Consider the following 18,652-nt stretch of genomic DNA (forward strand, 5'->3'; position numbering starts at 1 on the left):
AAGACTGTTTTCTCCATCTTTTGAATCCTGCTCTAAGCCCAGAATAATGTTTTGTACAAAGGAAATGTACCACAAATACTTGTGAGAGAACCTCATGAGCAACTCATGAGGTAGAGTTATTCTTAATTCAATTTTTTAAGCATAAATGATGCTAAGTTTTCATTGAAACCAGTGACCTTACAGGATCTTAGAGCACTCACTTGCCATTTTCTCACCAGGTGAGTATTTACACTCCATTTTCCCAAAGTAGAAATGGAAAATGACCTTTGGTCCTATCTGCCCTAGACACACAACTATTTTTACCTTCATTTTATTTACCCCTAATGCTGGAAAATGGTCTGCCCTTCTGTGTGAGAGGTTTTTGAAATTGCACCCTAGGAAATACTCAGTGTCAGAGACATTTTTGGCATTTTGGAGAAATAAGATTAGGATAGGGAAAGGAGGGACTTCTTGACATTCATGTCAGCATGGGACTGACTGCTTTGTCCCTAAACCACACCTTTTAAAAAATCGGTACACCTGAATTATGCAGAACAGTGGTTCAAATTGTGGCATATTTGTACTGCATTTAACATATTTTGACCTCTTCTCACGCTTCCAATATACCTGCTCCTGTGTCGCAAAAGCACTCCCTGAGCATCCATTTAGAGAGCTTCCAGCCACCCACCAGGTTTCACCTGTGCCTTACTCTTTATTTCAGCTCTCTGTACAGTAGTCTAGCACTTCCTTCAGATGAACTTCTCTGGAAGTTCGACTCAATCAAGAACTGTGTCCACCTTGTTCACAGTCTCCTGTCAGAATCTAGGGACGTAATCAGCAGAGCTGGCCTTGAAGCCACTTGTCGAGTGAGACGACGGCTCCTCTAATTGCACTCCTGTTGAACTGTAGCTGTTTGGTTAGGTGCCCCTTCTCCTTGCTTCTAGAGAGCCGATCACTTTTCCATTCAGTTCTTTTGGGTCTTCTATCACAGGGTTTCACACAGGTCTGCGGTTGCTGGTGTGCTGTTTCCACGCCAGGGAAGACGTGATTCTACATCCAGACCAGGGCATGCCGGGTCTCATCCTCCAGGGCTAAGATGCTTCTGCCGGGTCTATGATCTAGTATTTATACGTCAGAGAGACCGCACCAGCATTGGACTCTGAATTAAAGCAACTTTTAACCGCTTTGTTCTGTCCCTCTCCTCCATACTCACACTGGGCAAGAGTGCCAGTGACCAGACCTGCAAGCCTATCGTTGCAATATTGCCTTAATTTGGCTTCCTGTCTGTCTCTTTTTGGAGCTGGGGATTGAACCTAGGAATTCATGCATGCTAGACAAGCATTACCACTGAGCTACATGCCCAGCATTTTGCTCTCATTTGAATCACAATATCAGTTGATGAACCATTTATTTCCTGTCCAGACAAACTCCCTTGCAGCTGAAATGTAAACCCAGTGAGAATTTCAGAGATCAACCCATTTTCTTGGGTCCTGGTCCTCCCTCCTGCCTTGCCCGACCCACCCACCTGGCAACCATGGCTTTCCTGGCAGAACCCTGCAGTCGCAGGATAACGCTACCTCTCTAGCTCAGTAGCTGTAGTGAGCACCTAAGAAATCACTGGAATTTACCTAAGCAGACTGAGGTTGCCTTGGGTTGCCTTTTATTTACGTGGATTGTGATCTCTTAATTGGAGATGGTGCCTCTCCCAGGGTTCGCTGTTTATCCAAATCAGTATTTGTGAGTGGGTGAGACGTGGTCCGGGTGATAAACCGGCTCTGGGGCTCCTCCTGCGATTGCTTCCACAGCTGCTCTCTGCTTCCTCACCTCCCCCTCTCCCAGGAGCACTCACAGGCTGCTTCGGGGCCCTGCAGACTTTTCTGCTTTTAAACTTTTCTCCCAGCTGCTCTAAGTGCTCTGATGAGTTCAAGTGCCTTGGTACTAATAACTCCTAAATTTAACCTCCCCTGACTCCGCTCCTCTCATCTGTGACATCCCTGAGCATCGTCTCCTGCCTCAGCGCATGGTGGGAGGGCAGCCCTCCACGGTGCCTTCTCTTCTGCGCCTCCCTGGCGGTTCCTGCGCCCTCTCCATCTCCACACCTCCTGGACCCCTCAAGCTTGAATGCCACGCTGTGCATCCGGGGACCCTGTTCAAATGCAGACCTTGTTCTGATTCTGTAGGTCTGGGGCGAGGCCCGGGTTCTGCATGTTTAACGTGCTCTGCTGGCCCACAGACTGCACACTGAACAGTCCGGATCTAATATTTGGTTCTTTCTATTTCTCACTTCCCTCATACCTAGGACCTCACCAAATCTTACATTTCATCCTGTCAAATTCCAGACAGATTGTCTTTCTTTAGGGTTATTGCTCTAGTGCCTGCTGGAAGGTACTTTTGCCCTGTTAACTGCAGCCATTCACCACATCCCCTGAGTCTACCCCCACCTACCCCACACCCCCTTAGTTTTCTGCTTCATTCTACTTCATTCTAGAAATTAGCAAACTTTCCCCAGAATGCATTGCCCTCTTTTGTCAATGAAGATATCTAATTAATTTTTGTTTTGTTTTGTTGCCAAAAGCCTTCTAATGTATCCCCAGACCCTTCCTTTCCAAAAAAAAGGTAGGTAGACATGGAGGTCATAATGACTGAGGTCAATATTTCAGAATTATACCTAGCCTTGCTTTCCTCCCAGCCGACATATTATATTCATTGTTCTGTATGATTTCTAACTTTCTCGATTTTAATTTATTCTTTCCGAGTTTTAAGTGTTTCATCATAGTGGCTTGGATTTTTTCCAATCCCATGATTATCTCTCTATTAAAACCTTAATACAAAAAGAAATAAAAAAAAAACCAGACTGCTCATTACTTTGATTTGTAGCAAAGAGAGAATGGAACATTACTGCTAGAGTGTTTCGAGAAACCATATTTACATTTGCATCAGCTCAATTTAGGTGCCTGATTAGGCTGCGTGTGATGATGAAGATGCACTTACCAGTCAAAAGGAAGTGGCATGGACCGGAGTAACGAGCAGGAGACTCCAAGTCAGGAGCCCTGAGTGCTATTTCTGGCTGTGTCTGGCTAGTCTCTGACCTTGAACAACTCTGTTTCACTGCCTTAGACCCTAACAGCCCCCCTCTGCCTCAGAGCTTGCTATGAGGAGCTGGTTACTCAAGCATTTATTGTAGTGGGGGCTATGGAGGGGACACTTGGGGTCACAAATGGAACTGGAGACAGGGTCTCCACTGAGAGCTCTTCCACTAACCTATGAGGAGATGGCGTCTGAGCAGGGGCTGATTGCTCAGCTCTTAGTCTGATGGGTCCAGAGGACATGCTAAGAGGTTGGGCAATGGAACTGCAGAGCCTTTGGGTGAGATGCCTGGGCCCGTCCTGTTCTTTAGGAGATCAGACTGTCTCCTCTTAACAGCACCACACTGAGATTGTGTATTCCACCCTGGGACCAACCAGGGAGTCAGCAGAGCCCAGTCCCTAGGCAATCCCGACTTTAGGAGCCAGAGCTTGATTCATGGTAGCTCTGAAATGTGCAGGAACCCATCTTGCTGCCTCCACCAGCCCTGTGGCCAGTAAGAGCACACTCCAGAGAGGAGTCCATCATTTTGCAGTTGAGTTCCTCTCCCGGTGAAGAGACAGATTGAGGGGTAAGGGTTAATGTGCTTTAAAAAGGCAGGCAAGAGAACAGTTCTCCTCATCCTAATAGAGATTGTCAACTACTAAGCCCTCAGTAGACAGTGTAGCAAAGATAGCACTCCTGGATCCCACTGCATTGCCATACTTGCATAGTCTAGTATTTATTGAGGACAATCTAGTAATAATAGATAATATTTATTAAGCACTGTTCTAAGTAACTCACATCAATTAATCCATTTAATTTTCACATCAGTCCATTAGATGGGCACTACAGTCCTCACTTTACAAGTAGGGACATTGGGAAACAAGGAAATGATGTAATTGGTCTAACAACGAAACAGCCAGAAAACTGCAGCTCTGGATTAGAACCCGCATCACCTGGCTCCGGGGTCTTCACCCTGTAGCTCCCACACCTGCAGGAATACAAATATGTGCTCTCTGGGGGCCACAGTTAGAAAGGCTGGAGACAGTGAGAATGACGAGTCATCTCCTCAAAGCGAGAGCTCACCCTGATTTCCAGCTGAGAAGAGGTGGGACTGGGGATTTAATATAGATCCTTGCCACACAGAGGGCGGAGGGCCCCTGCCCCCCACCCCTCCACACAAGAGCAAGAGTTTCGAGGGATTGTGCCCCTAGCATTCCAGTCCCACTGACAGGTCTCTTTCTTTCCCACCCCAATCCAGCAGAAGACACATGTGGCTGTCATCTGATTGCCATGTGCCCCAAACTTCCTTAAAGAATGAAAGGAAACATTAATTCAGTCTGAGACCCTATACGTCTTCAAAAAGCATTATTGATATTCTCTGTAAGCTTCTGGATTCCCTCTGCCCTTTTGGATAGTAAGAGAAAGGTCAGGGGACGACTCAATATATATTTTACCAGTTTTCTGTGCCCTGTTTTAATTAGTGTAAGCAAGGTCCTGAATTTGCCAGAGGCAGTCGCCCTTAGAGACCGAGGGGAAGGGGTAAGAGAATTCCCAGTGGGATTATACAGACAGCCCTACGCGTGCTTACGGAACTACCATTGTGCTTAACAACTGAAGGCAAAACTCCCAGAATGCTCCTGGAGCAGTGGTGTGTGACCACTCTCTCTCAGCCCACCAGGGTCACAAATCAGAATCCCGCGTTCCTGTCAGAATGACTGGTTACTGTTTCCCCCAAGTACAGGTTCATGAGCAATAACTGACCCCAGAGAGACAGAATGGCACAGTGTAAGAGCTTGTCACATTAAATGATCAGAAAACCATTACCAACTGATAGAACGGTTGATGGTGCAGAAGTGATTATGGACGCTCCCCACAGGCCAGCTCCCAGCAGCTGCCCAGCCGTTAACTGGCTGTCAGGCTACTCAGACAAGGGACTGGAGCTTGGTGACAAAAAAAAAAAACAAAAACAAAAACCTACTGAGGGGAGAAGGAGACTGATGGTTCCTTCCCTCGAGTTCCTGTGGCCCTCTGGTGAGGGCAGGGGTGTTAGGGTTCTTAGCCTGACTTCACTTCCAATATACTTAAAAATATATTTTTGTGACAATGATGTTTCTGTGAGATTTGGGATAAACCAAATATTCCAAAGTAAGTTGAATTTTATTTTACTAGACGGGAAGAATTTTCTGCTTAACACATTCTAGAGTAGATTTTCTGATCCCAGCCCCCTGCCCAGTGGGATGGAAAAATAAATCCTTTGATAAGAGAAGGATCACTCTGAATTTGCTTTGTTAGCAGATTTGTGGGGGCACATGCCTAGATTCTTATGCACTTCCTAGAGGTGGAGTTAACACTCTGCTCCGTTCTTCTCATCTGCTTTCACCTGAGCAGGTGTCAAGAGTCCCAGGCTGAGGTGGCCTCTCCCATCCTCAGTGGTTCTATGTCAATCTATGCTGCATTCTTTGGAGGATGACAAGGACCAGAGCCACTAAAGCAGGAAGCATGAACTACAGTCCCCCAGACCAGACTGGAGTTGGCACAGTGTGAAAGGAAATGTGGGCAGGCCGGGCCTGAGCTCAAGATTCCATTTCTATATACCCCAAGAGGTACCAGACGCCCAAATATCTGCGCACACCCCTTTGTCTGCAGCCAAGTGTGGAAATCATGAAAGAGATGAATGGCCTCCACGAACAGCTGCTCTCTCACAATTTGGGGATCTTTAATGCTGATTTCTCCTAAAACTGATTTCTGAGACCCCATACCAACCTAAATAGGTTGCATGGTTACTGCAGAGGTTAAAATAACTCCCAGAAACAGAAAACTATCTCTATTTTAAGAACTCAAACTCTGAAGCCTGACTCGTTGGGAGCTAACCCTGCTCCACCATGGACTTGCTGTGTGCTCTTCAGCAAGTTGTGCAACTTTTCTGGGCCTGAATTTCCTCGTCTGTAGAAAAGGAAAAATAATAGTTCTTCTAACAAAGAGTTATTGGAAGGATTCAGTGAGGTGATTTACATAAGCCATGCAAAGTGCCAAGAGATCCAAAAACATTAGTCTGCTCACAGGCTTGAAAATGCACACGCTAAAATGTTAACAATAGTGATCTCCAGATGCTAAAAGAATGGGTGATTTTGTGTTTTTGTCTCTCTTTGTGCTTTTTCATGTTTTCTCCACCCCCTTTTTTTTGCATTAGAAACTAATTTGTATTTAAAAAATAAATGTCTTTGAAAAAAGAAAATTCAGTAAAGTCCCAGGGTTGTCTAAAGATCTCTTTTATGCAGATAAGGTAAGGAGGGCAAGGGGGAGGGCAGAGGGGTCAGGGGGAGGGCAGAGGGATCAGGGGGAGGATTCACCTGTGGGAGCCCTGGGTCACCAGGGCCGCCCAGCGGGAGAACTGAAGGGCATTCTACTTTTGAGGCACCGGTCCAGGCCCCAATGTGTGCAGGGCTTGTCCCACATCAGAGGACCCAGCAGGACTCTGTGTTGACTTCCAGCTCCGAGGCTCCTGGAGATGGGCCTAAGGAGCCAGGCAGGTGCGGCCCATTTCCACGCACAGGTCAGCTGTGCCTGCGTGCTGACAAGGGCGGGGCAGGTCTGCCCCTGACCCCACAGGGCTCACAGACCTCTAAGGTCAGGCCGAGCTGCCCTTCCTTCATTTGCATGTCTAAGCAATTACAACTCATAAAAGTATCTAACCCATTAGTTAAACCCGGGCCCAGCGTTTGACTCTGACCTCCTACGGCAGCCCGGGCCACACGCTGACTCCGTGCCGCCTGATTTGTCCTCAATTTATAAGCAGCGCAACCTATAAATAGAAAGCCTTTTGCTCGACTCCCCAGGAGGCGGCGGCAGGCTTTCCAGCGCCTATGTGTTTCGTCTTTCTGTTTTTAAAAACCAACATGGTAGGCTCCTTTCCCTGCCTGGTGTCCTCCAGCTGTCACCTCTAGTTCCGCTGGAGGGCATTCTGGCTGCTGTCGCTGTGGGGCCGGCACGCTGGGCCACCTGCCCAGGTTGTGTCCTGGGGGAGGGAGGCCCGTCTTGGCCCAGCAGGTCCCCACTCACCTGTAGATCCTGTACCTGGTGGTGAATCCCTGCCGGTAGCGCTCCATGAAGTCGGCATACTCTTGGGCGCGGTGGAAGGGGCCGCGGTCTGTGAGCAGCCAGTCCAGGGGCGGCTGGCCGGCCGCGGCGGCATGCTGCTCTGGGACCGCAGCGACCACCGTGGCCGAGACGGCCAGCACCCAACCGGGCAGGCCCAGTGCCAGCAGCGCTGCCCACGGGGCCGCCGGCCGAAGCCCTCTAAACCGAGCGCCCCACTGCCACCTCATGCTTCTCCGGGGCGGTTGGTTTCTTCATTCTCTTGCCACGCTCTCCCCGTCCGTGTCGCTCTTCCAGGGCTCTGGAGCTAGAAGGGCAAAGGGAGATGTCAGGTGGGCGCCTGGCCTTACCCTGCGGGCCTGCGTTGAACACAGGGCAGACGTGCGGGGTCTTCTGGAAATCCTTCACCCCAGTGACTCCCTGGTGCCTGGCCTGGAGCTAAACCCTCCATGTACATCATCTTACTAAGTTCTTCAGAAAGCCCCTGAGGAAACACTATGGTCATTATTTTAGAGATGAGAAAATAAGGCGTAGAGTGTTTAAGGCAGTTGCTCAAGTCCACTCAAGCATGAAGTGATAAGCCCAGAATTTGAACTCAGGGTCTGACTCTTAACCTTGATGTCATATGGCTTCCGAGCTTCCACCTCCACTCAATCAGCCCATCCATTTCTGTCTTTCTCTCTCAAGAGCATTCAATGGGTTCCCATAGCCACCTCACAGACAAGAAGCCACCTGTTTTTCAAATGGAGACTGGGAGGGCAGAAAGGGAGTCTAATCTCATTGTTGCCAGGAAGCTGGGTGAACTTGGGCCAATCACCTTCCTTTCTGGGTTCGTTGTAGCCTCTAGAAAATAAAGAGGTGAACTAGATAGTCTCTAAGCTCTCTTCAAGGATCAGACTTCTATCTGTTTTTGTTGAAGGCCATGCAGGGACTGAGTTTGAGTGGGGTAAAGACTGCCATACTGCTGTCTTCGGATCACTCCACACAGGCTAGGGTCTCCCTGGGGCTCCCTCTCTCCTCACCACGTGGCTGAGAGCTACACAAGGCCCGAGCAGCATCTCGCTCTTGTATCCTTCTGTCTCAACCTCCAAGAGCAGAGAGCGGCCTTCAGACACCCTTCATGAAGGAATGAAGTTGAAGGGAAGATACCAGGAAAGGAGTTAGTTTTGGGGCCGGGCAGTTCCTGGCTGCATCGTGACTCACCACAGGCCTGATTTCCAGGGCGTGCACTTTGTCTAAGGACAACTAGTCACCTTTATCAACCTCAGCGCAGATACAGGGATCATTCAGTACTGTGGAGCTGCTTGGAATTGTAATCATTTCTTCTATCTTTAATTTCTAGCACATGCTGTCAGAGTCCCGTCCATGCCCCCTCGCCAACTCTGCTTCAGTATGCCAGAATGACTTCCAGCTCCCAGTACCTGTAATTCATGGCTGGAGGACTTGCTCTGGCTGCCAAAACCCAGAGGCAGGCTCCCTGGGGATGAAGGACTTCCAGACAGAGCAGACAAAGTGGACTTGAGCACCCGACTCATGCCCTTCCCAGAGTTCCCCAGGGTTCCCAGGATCAAGGAGAACCTTAAAGGAACTGCACAGAGACTGGATCCAGGTATGAATCCTGGAACTCCCAACTCAAGGTTGGCCTGAATCTGGGAGGCATACCACGCCTCTGCATTTGTACAGGATGCTTTCAAGAGTCCCTGCTCATAAGGATGGAGGGACAGGAGCATGAGAGGTTGGACATTCAGAGGCCATCCTCCCTTCCAGCTGGTTAAGCACCTACTGCATGCTGGGTTGTTCTTAGAAGTAGCCTTCACTCTCATAGTAAGGTTTTTACATAAGCCTGGTTATTATTATTATGAATTCACATTTCATTGGGACCCAAAGGAGGTGAGCTATGGAAAACAGAGGTAGAACATACACCTGGATGGGGCTCCAGGTTCAGACCTTGCCAAAAAGTACTACACTGCTTACAGATCTAGAGCAGGCGGCAAGAGAGACCCCCACTTAATGAACTGACTGAGAGGAACTGAAAACAAGAACAGTGACAGATCTTAAAACAGGATAAAAATCCTAATAATTAAAATAGGCTCACAAATTGGACAGGCAGACCAATGCAATAGCACAGCCCAGAGAACCTTTTATATAAGAATTTAGTATGTGATGGGGGGGTGGGGGAGAAAGCATCACAGACTAATTGGGTAAGGATGGAATATTTTATACTTATATTGGGAACTTGGTTCCACTTGGATTAAAAATTAAGTGTAAAAAATAAAATCATAGAAAGAAGGAAAATCCCCAAGTGTTTTATAAGAAGCCTGCATTACCAGGAAAAAGAAAAAGTGATTCAAAACTAAAAGGAGGAATCATCCTTGCATATGGAGGGAGTAGGCATTTTTTATATGGATGAAATCTGATGCCCGAAGTATTTCTCATTTACTCGTTCACGTACTCATCCACTAAAGATCCATAAACTGAGGATTCTTAGGTGCCAGACACGATGCTAAGCCTCGACAATACAAAAGCAAGGGCTTGTTATGCTACCTGAAACTCCATTATTAGTGACTAATTCCTCTTATAACATATTGCTCTATCTTTTAAAGGCATATTGATGGAAGGGGGAGGAGGGCTCACCTGGGAGACTGTGGCTATTGGATGCAGGAGGTTAAGGCAGGGTACACAGCAAAGTGGAAATGCAGACATGGGTGGGAGGACATGTGGGAAGCAGGGTCTCAGAGTGGCCCCCCAAGAATCCCATGTCCTCCTGTGCATGCCTCATGCAGTCTGCTCCTGCTGAGTGTGAGCCGGGCCGTGAGGAGGATGAGCTGTCACTGGCATGATCGGGTTAATAATCAGCCAGCTTCGAGTTAAGAGCTGATGCTTGCAGAATGCATCGGGGAGCTTAGATGGTGATGATGGCGTCTAGGACAAAGACTTATGGATGACTTTGGGCATTATCCTGGGTGGGCTTGGCGGAATCAGGTGATTCTTTAGAAGAAAGTGAAGTGTCAAGGAGACAGGTTCCAACTGGCCTGGAAGAGAACAGCCAGGCAGTGTGTACTGCCCATGAAGGACATACAGCAAGGAATTGCAGGTGGCCTCTAGGAGCCGAGAGCTACCTCCACTCAATAGCTAGCAAGAAAATGAGAAGTTCAGTCATATAACCGCAAGGAAAGGAATTCTGCCAACCACGATGTGTGATTGGAAGGGGCCCCCGAGCCTACAACGAGAAGCCCTTCTTCCCTGGCAAACCACCTTGATTCCACTCTGGCAAGATCCTAAACAAAGGGCTCAACTAAGAATCCAGGCTCTGATCCACTGAAACAACAATATAATAAACTTGCATTGTTTTATGCTATTAAACAGAGCATATTTGTTGTTTGTGGTAATTTGTTGCTCAGCAATAGAAAAATAATGCAAAAAACATAAAAGATAGCTACACCCTCTCCCATTAGGCTTAAGGCCTGGCCTGGGGAGGATTCTTGCTCCTTGAAGAAAATGAGCTGTTATTCTCTATATGGGGAAAAGCTTGCACGGCAGATTCTGGAGCAGAGCGATATTGATCCTCTCCCCAGCTGGGCCCTTACACTACACACCCTCCCTAGTTTATGGACCCTTCGAACTTGGAGGTCACCTCTTTGTTCTTGTCATCCCATTTCACACAGAGTTGGCCCTCAAATGCATTTGTTGCCTCAATCCCATGCATTATGTCAAGGGGTCATTGTGGGCCAGGGACCACTTGCGGCCACACCCAGTCACTTAAGTTCCAGGGGCACTGGCCTCCCAGGCTGCACCACCTCGCCTGCCAGGGAGGGCTCCTGGGGACAGGTGAGAGCACTCATAGGCATCCTGGAGAAAGGAGCTATATTAAGTGCACTTCTTGTCATTCTTTGTTTGTAATTATGCTTTTTCAGAGCTCACAATGCGCTGGAACCTGCCTGGTTATAGGAATATCAGCTTCAGAATCAAATGGTTTTGATTGCTGGGCCAAGTCTGCTGAGCGCAGCAGGAACGTCTGAATTCAGCGCTCACTGATCCCCTCCAAAACCTGGCCTTGGAATCACACGCTTTCTGCTTCATTGGTTTTCCTCAGGATCTGAAGACATTTTGACTTAAAAAAAAAAAAATCTCTTTTTAAGGAAGAGAAGTGTTAAACAGGTTTCAAAACTTTCTTTAAAGCAAAATTTCTAGAATGTGTTCCTTCACCTTTAAAAAAAAAAGACAAAATAATTGCTGTGTTGACAGTTGTATAAAAATCAGGTTTTTGAAGGAGAATAGCTTTTGGTCATTTCTTGTTTATTCTCCACAATAATATCACTAAATTTCATAACAGCAACCTGTCAAACAAATTTTAACTGTCTGGTTCTCACAACGTCTGGTGGTACCGCTAACATGCACAGGATGAGACAATTGGAGCCTTCCATGTCACGTTTCCATTTTCCTTCTTGTCCTTGGGGCTCACAATGCGGGAAGGCCCTATGTCCCACGGTAGCACATTAACACGATGGCCCTACCAGCCTTGACAGACAACACCACGAAGTTACTTCTGAAAACCAAAAAATTTCATTTACTTTCACTGTACTTAAGGCAACGTTCCACCTAGGCAAAATAATAAATTGGCTTCACACCAAAGATCCAGGTAAGATAAGCGTGGGTTTTCCTTGGCTGAGTGCATTAACTCAAATCTGCTCTTTAAGCCATGAATTAAGTGGGTCACAGTTTTGTCAATAGAGAAAATCAAGTACAGATGAGGTCCCGTGGACAGCAGGCAGTACAGTCTTCAAAGTGGTAGTGCTTAGCCATGCTGAGACTATCACTGACTGAGGAGATTTTAGGGGTTCTGTTGAGTCCCCCCCATCACCATGTTTTGCAATCTCCTCTTATACTTGGTGGGTAAAAAGAAAGAGCAAATATGATGAGGGTGTGAACTGCCTATACACTCACTCTTAGCAAATGAAGTGGAAATAGGGATTCCTCCATGAAGATTATCGTAGGGCTGGGGCGTGGCTCAAGGACAGTACTAGCCTGGGGTGGGTGAGGCCCTGGGCTCCATCCCAGCAATACAGACACACACACACACACAAAACTACTATATCCTAGAGGAGTTAAGAGTATGGCTAAGCTATGGGTGTGACAGTATTATTATAATTAATTTGATTGCTTATGTTGCTTATTACTAAGAAATAACAGAATAAATCATTTAATGTATGTGTGGTAGTTACAGTTTATAAAACAGATTATAAAATGACCTCCCTGAACAGGTGAGGACACTGAGGTTTGATGTGGATGGTGAAGTGCATGTGGTCACGTATTTCAGATCCACCCACCCCTGGCTGCACCAGTTACCTGACTTGCAGCTATAAACATGGTGGCCCTGCCACTTACAACTTGGTGCCAGACACTGTCCTCTGGGAGCCTCGCTTTAGCCATCAGTAAGTTGATCCCTGAGGTGAGATGATCCCCAGGATCCACATGATTACGCAAATACAAGGAACACGTACCGAGGGCAAGAGGACTAAGATTTCAGTCTTCTTTGGAAGAAAGTTCTGTGTCTCCGAAAGAGTGGAGCATGAGAGAAGTGAGGTAGAAAGCAGAAATTTCTGCCTGCTGGAGCAGTGACATTTCATAAAGTGATTAGGCAGTGACATTAAATAAGTTTTCAAGCCATTTAAGTGGTTAATTGGCCAACTATATTGAGGAGATGTTTTCTTGAATAAATCTGAGGGGGTCAGAGTTTTAAAATATCGTGGAAGTGTTATTTGTTCTTATCATCCATAACGTGTTGATGCAAAATACCTGTTTTTCCTAGAAAGAGAGGGTAGACAGGAGAAATCGGAATGACAGGATGTTCTGAAGGTTGGGGTGGGTTTGAGGATGCTATCTGCTGGGATCAACCATTGCCTCCTGCCCTTTGTTGGGAAGGCACACCAGCCTCCACAGAGACTCACCAGGGTCCTCCGCGCTGGCAGTGAGCTCCTGGTTGCACTTCATGGAGCCCCATCATTTCCCACTTGAACCCAGGCAGGTGTGATGCGTCTATTGCCACTGTGATCCCAGGCTCCGTGACATGACCTTCAGCTTCACCCTCAGGCCTGGCCTGGAGCCAGCAAGCTACATTGGATGCACTACCCCACTGCTCGTCAGGAAACGACTTAAAACTGGTGAGGATCTGGATATCCTCACTGCACAGAATCAGGTCAACAATATTAATGATTATTTATGCAAAGGAAAGAGCTAATCATAATTGCTATTTACTAAAAGTTCTTACATTAATTTGAGACCTTTTGGAGGGGAGGCTGAGAGAGGGTGAAGGGGCTCTCTGGAGACCACTCCAAAGAAGGCAGAAGTAAAACTCAGGCGTTCTAATGTGGAGACCTCTAACTCGGCTCTTTATCCTCACCCACCTCTGTCCGTCAAACAGTCAATCAGTTATTAACAATGTCGCCGCACAGTGACAGGCGTAAATTGGGTGAACAGGACAGACCCAGCCCTGGCCTCATGGGGCAGGAATGAAACACAGGACTTCAAATCCTGAAATAAGCTTTAAAATCACACACGCACAGCACTCACAGACACTGGTAGCTCTGGTGATGTTAGACCTTGTAGGCTCTAATCCCTCGGGTCCATATTTATAGGTCTTTCAGTGTGACAACAGCCCTTTGCTTGTCAAGGACAGGGTCCTCTGTCAGTGCCAGAGCCTTCCCTCTTGTAGCCGGGTGTCCTTGGCACTTTCCTTGGCCAGAGAAGCTAACTGACAGTTTGGCCCAGGGTTTCATATGTGACAGTCAGGGCCAGAGCATGTGCACCAGGGAGGTCCTTTTGCCCCATGGCCTCCCTTGAGGTCAGGGGCCATCTCCAGGAAAGAGAAAGAGGGTACTGCTGATCAAATAGAACCTCGCAATGAAAAGTGGCACATTTTGAAGCTTTTAAAACCTCATCTCCATGCAGATCAGAACCACGTCCTCAAAACCCTTTCTACCCCCGTCTGTAAGCTCCTGTGGCCCTGGGGACCGGTCTCCCTTCCTCTTCCAGGCACTGGGACCTCTCCACCTGCTGTTCCAAAGTGGAGTGGCGGCTGGAAAGATGCTAAAAGAAGGACAAAAAATCATGGCGCTACTTCATGGGATCATGGGGATTTAAAAAGTTAATGTTTGTAAGGGCTTAATAAGTGCCGGGCCTCGGCAGGTACCAGGAGGCTGCGCTCGCCATTCCTTTTCCTGTTGGACTAACAGGTTGTCAGAGTGGAAGGCAGTCCGTAGGCACCGACTCACCCAACCCGAAGCTTTGGTTTGTTTGTTGATGTTGTTTACAGGTGGTAGGACTGGAGCCCGGGGAAGTGATCTCTACCACAGCTGCATCCTCGTGAATGTGGACATCCCTGCAGGCCCCTCCAAGGGACCTCACTGCTGCCCCTGCCAGACCTCCACAGTTAATGACAGCAGCAGTGGGCTCAGCAGTTGGGGTGCTTTGCCTTCATCCTGTGGTCACCTGATCCCCCCAGGCTGGCTCTGAGTCCTACCCGCATGCCCACTCTGCCTGTCCTCTCTGTGCCCACTGCTGTCCCTTACATCTTTCAGATTCATTTTCTCCAAGAACCTTTCAAAGCTCGTTTGTGTGTTATGATGTGGTCACCTTGTCTTCTACACTCTTCAGCCCCTGATCACACCATGGAACTGGAGATCACCAGGCCAGTGAGATTCTTGGTCACCATGAGTATGTGTGTGTTTTGGGGTCAGGGCATAAAGTAGAACAGAAGTAGGGTAGGAAGAAAGCAGATATGACTGATCTTGGGTTGGGGCATATTTTTATATTTGGGAATAATTTTTAAAACCCGCTTGAGATTTTGACACCATTCCCAGTAGAGGGCCAGCGGTGGACTCCCTTCACATTGTACAGTGGATGAGAAAACTTATGGACACAGAAGTACAATGGCCATTGAAGGTCCTACCTCTGGTGGAGAACAACACCAGGATTGAACTTGGGTCTCTCGACCCTGAGCCTAGAGCTTATTCTGTCTCTGTTTCCCAGACAAATGGAAAATTTCAGCGGTAAATGGAAATTTTCAAAACCCATGAGTCCCAGAGCTATATTCTGGTCACTTCCGATTATGTTTAGATATTGGTTATTCTCTTCCAGACACGGATCACACTTCACCTGCATTAACTTATTTAATGCTCAGGAAATTGTGAGGTTGATGTTGTTACCACTGGTCTTTCACTTAAGATTGGTTTCATTCTGATCTTCTAAAATTTTACTAGGGTTTAAAAGCTATCTTCATTCAGTGAAAGCTGAACCTTGGTGGAATTTTTGGTGTTGGTGGTTGGTGGGTGGTTTTGGTTTTTGTTTTCAGTACTGGGGACTGAATTCAGGGCCTTGGGCACACCAGGACAGTGCTTGATCACTGAGCTACACCCCAGACTCTTTAAGCGTGAGTTTTGATCATGTCCTTCCTAGGGCCATGTGTTGTGAGACTCTCTCATGATGCTGAGCCCTGGCAGTGAGAGCGGCTTCCAGTCAGCCAGATCATGAGGGTGAACAGCTGATGTTCCAGAGTTCCCTGTGTTACTGACCTTGGTCTTCCGTAGGTTAGATGTCTTAACATTTTCAACATTATATTTTTGACATACAATAGGTTTACCTGGACATAACCCCAATCAAAAATTAAGTAGTATCTGTAGTATATTCATTTTACAGAGGAGAAAATGTAGGAAAAGAGAAGCCAATAGTGTTCATGTCCTCCCAATAAAGTCATAGGATTGTCTAGAAGATCTACAAACCCAAGAGCCACAGATTTTCACAAGGGAGCTGCAAACACATGAGGTAATCCTAGGTTCCTTTAGTTCACTCATTTTGCAAGTTGCTGTGGATTGAAAAGAAATTTAAAATTTCAGAGTACCAAGGCAGATTTTCCTAAAATTGCTTTCCCTGCTTGGTTAAGGGCGCTTAAGCCTCGGCTCTGTGGAAGCTTAGAAGGTCTACAGGGTGGCTTCTTGGGAAAGTAATGACAATTTACTTGTACTGCCACAAAAACCTCAAGGTCAGGCGGAATCCCCAACCTGAGTCTGGTGGACAACCCACAGCTGCTGGCTGCCTCTATGTCCTTGAGTTACAGTGTTCGTCCCTTGTACCCCAAACCTGACTGACTCTATGCCTGGGTTGCCCACCCCTCCCCTTTCCAGTCTCAGCACGTCTAGCCAAGGAATAAAGGACGTATACCCTTTCAGGCTCCTAGCCTCCCACTGCCACTTCCAGTGCAGGGAGACAGATGTCCCAGAACTGCCTGCCCTTTGCCCTTTACCTGCTGCCCCGCCACCTAGAGTTGCTCCTCGTGTATTCTGGCCAACCAGTGGCACTTCCGTTACCAAGACTGCTGAATCATGCCATTTGGTTCTGCCCTTGGGCATGCTTGGGCACCCTTCCTGGGTCCAGCTATTGAAGATGGCTTGGTTGTCCCGCCCTTTGAGAACAGCAGGTTCCACATACCAGAGAGGAGTCCTTCTCTGTCTCTGCCTCCTCCCGCCAGCCTGGCTTCCATTGCCGAAGTCCCAGCCCACTTCCAGTAGTGCCTCAGTATACGTAGAGAGCAGTTCAAGGCCCACAAAGCCAGAATAAACCCAAGCCAATGGCGAGGGGCTGCTCATGGCCGTGCAGGCTGCAGAAGCAACGTGGGACTGACAAGCAGCTCTCCACACTGACCTGCGGGCTCTGGCGTTTCTCTTGCTATTGGATTTCTGCCAGGCCTGTCATTGAATCTGAACTTTTAGCCCAGGCTCTACCCTAGTGGGCCTTGGCATCAGCCAGAATGTAAAACAATAATGCCCTGAGCGATGCCAAACAGAGCTTCCAAGATGTTACAGATGCAGATGTGACCGGCAAACACATTGTTTCCGGGACTGTGTTTGTAAATATATGAGTTGCCCGACAGCTTGCAGAATTAAATATAGGTGCTACGTCACAAACCCAAACTAAAAGAGACTACGTGCTGCAAAATGAATGTCAATAAGTACACTGAGAATCATCATCCCTCTTCGTCATGTAGTAGTCTAAAACCCATTCCTAAGTGCCTTTCTCCCCACTTCCTTCTTTCTTTTCTTCTCTTTCTCTTCCTTTTCTTTCCCTTCCTACCTTCTTTCCTTCCTTTCTTCTTTTCTGAAGGTGACTCTCCCCTGTGACTCTGCCCCACTTCCTACCGTTGCTCGTACTGGTGGGCAGCTGGGGGAACATGGGGTGGGTGAGGAGACAAAGGGGGTGCAGTTGGTAAGGTTGCTTCATTGGGGAATCGTGAGTGGTGGCAGGAGCCGGCTGGAAGAGTCCTCAGGAAGACTAGGATATAATGGTCAGCCTTTTAGGATTGCTGGCCTCAAGGTGCCATTTTTGAAAGAATATTCAGATGCCCCTTCGAGGTTTCCAGAGACCCAGTGATGGGTAGCTGGCCAGTCCATCACTTCAGGTCCTCTCTTCAGTGTTCCAGCCAAATGGCTCTCCTTCCTTCAGATTTTCACAGACAACCAGGACTTACATATTAGCAACCTATTAAATTAATAATGGCAAGGTCAGAAGTTGGTATTCATCCACTAAAATCAGCACCCTGGAAGAGTTTACTGGGGCCTCTCTCAAGTCTTCAGGGAGAAGATTGGTCGGCTGTGCCATCTTGGGGGTCGATACAAAGCCCCCAGTACACTGCTCAGATCCCAGATGTCCCACTGTAGGGGCTGGTGCTTTGCTTTCAAAACAACTTCAGTGCTGTCCTGAGGGTGAAGGTTTTACTTGTGTTGAACATTTTGTGCAAGTACTATATTACTGCAAATTTTGTTCTTTGTGCTTCTCTTCAATTATTTAACACCAAATTCTTTTTTCACCAAAGAGTAGGACCAGAGACTGAGAGGGCCAGCTGTGATTTGGGCACTGCCTGGTGGTCTTTTCCAGTGGAAAGACTAGAGTAACTCTAGAAAAGCCTGACTTAGTTCTGGTTCAGACTGCTACTGATTTCCTAAACTATGTCTGTTAAATGAAAAGATTGTAAAATGTGGTAATAATTTTCCCTCTTCCTTCCTTTTAGAAAAGTTAATAAATGTCTACTTATTCACCCAATTCATGTTTATTCAGCAAAACCAACAAACAAAAACATCGCATTTAGCTAGAATGTGAAATGAAATAAGGGCAAGGTGAAAGAAAACCTGAAAGGTAAAGTTTGGATTTCTTTGAAAGACAGTTTTGTGGAAACAATTTTTATAAACCCTATTACCCAAAGTCAACAGGACTTATATACCTCCACTACTCAGTGGTAAGTGAGGCTCAAAACAGTGACCTTTGAATCAAAACTAAGATCAAATTATCTTCAACCTAACTTTGAATTGTATCTGTAGTTTTCAGACAAATCAAAAAGTAACTGATTGAGAATTCTAAAAATTAAATCAAATATATCAAATACATCTTCTACATATAGAGAAATAGATGAAGAAATGGATGGATACATAAGTAAAGATTGCACATATGTATGACCATGCAC

The 18,652-nt window shown here is 47.1% G+C and overlaps 1 protein-coding gene across 2 annotated transcripts in view; it reads right to left on the reverse strand.

Annotated features, from left to right (window-relative positions):
• Positions 1-18,652, reverse strand: part of Brinp2 (BMP/retinoic acid inducible neural specific 2) — a 97,654-nt gene that overhangs the window by 39,402 nt on the left and 39,600 nt on the right. For both annotated transcript variants that reach the window (XM_047521450.1, XM_047521449.1), the window contains one exon: positions 7,108-7,450. In XM_047521450.1, coding sequence (XP_047377406.1) covers positions 7,108-7,373 — 266 coding nt within the window. In that variant the 5' untranslated portion in view covers positions 7,374-7,450. The remainder of the gene's footprint in view (positions 1-7,107; positions 7,451-18,652) is intronic.

This window comes from Sciurus carolinensis, chromosome 12 (assembly GCF_902686445.1).
Source record: "Sciurus carolinensis chromosome 12, mSciCar1.2, whole genome shotgun sequence".
Classification (NCBI taxonomy): domain Eukaryota; kingdom Metazoa; phylum Chordata; class Mammalia; order Rodentia; family Sciuridae; genus Sciurus; species Sciurus carolinensis.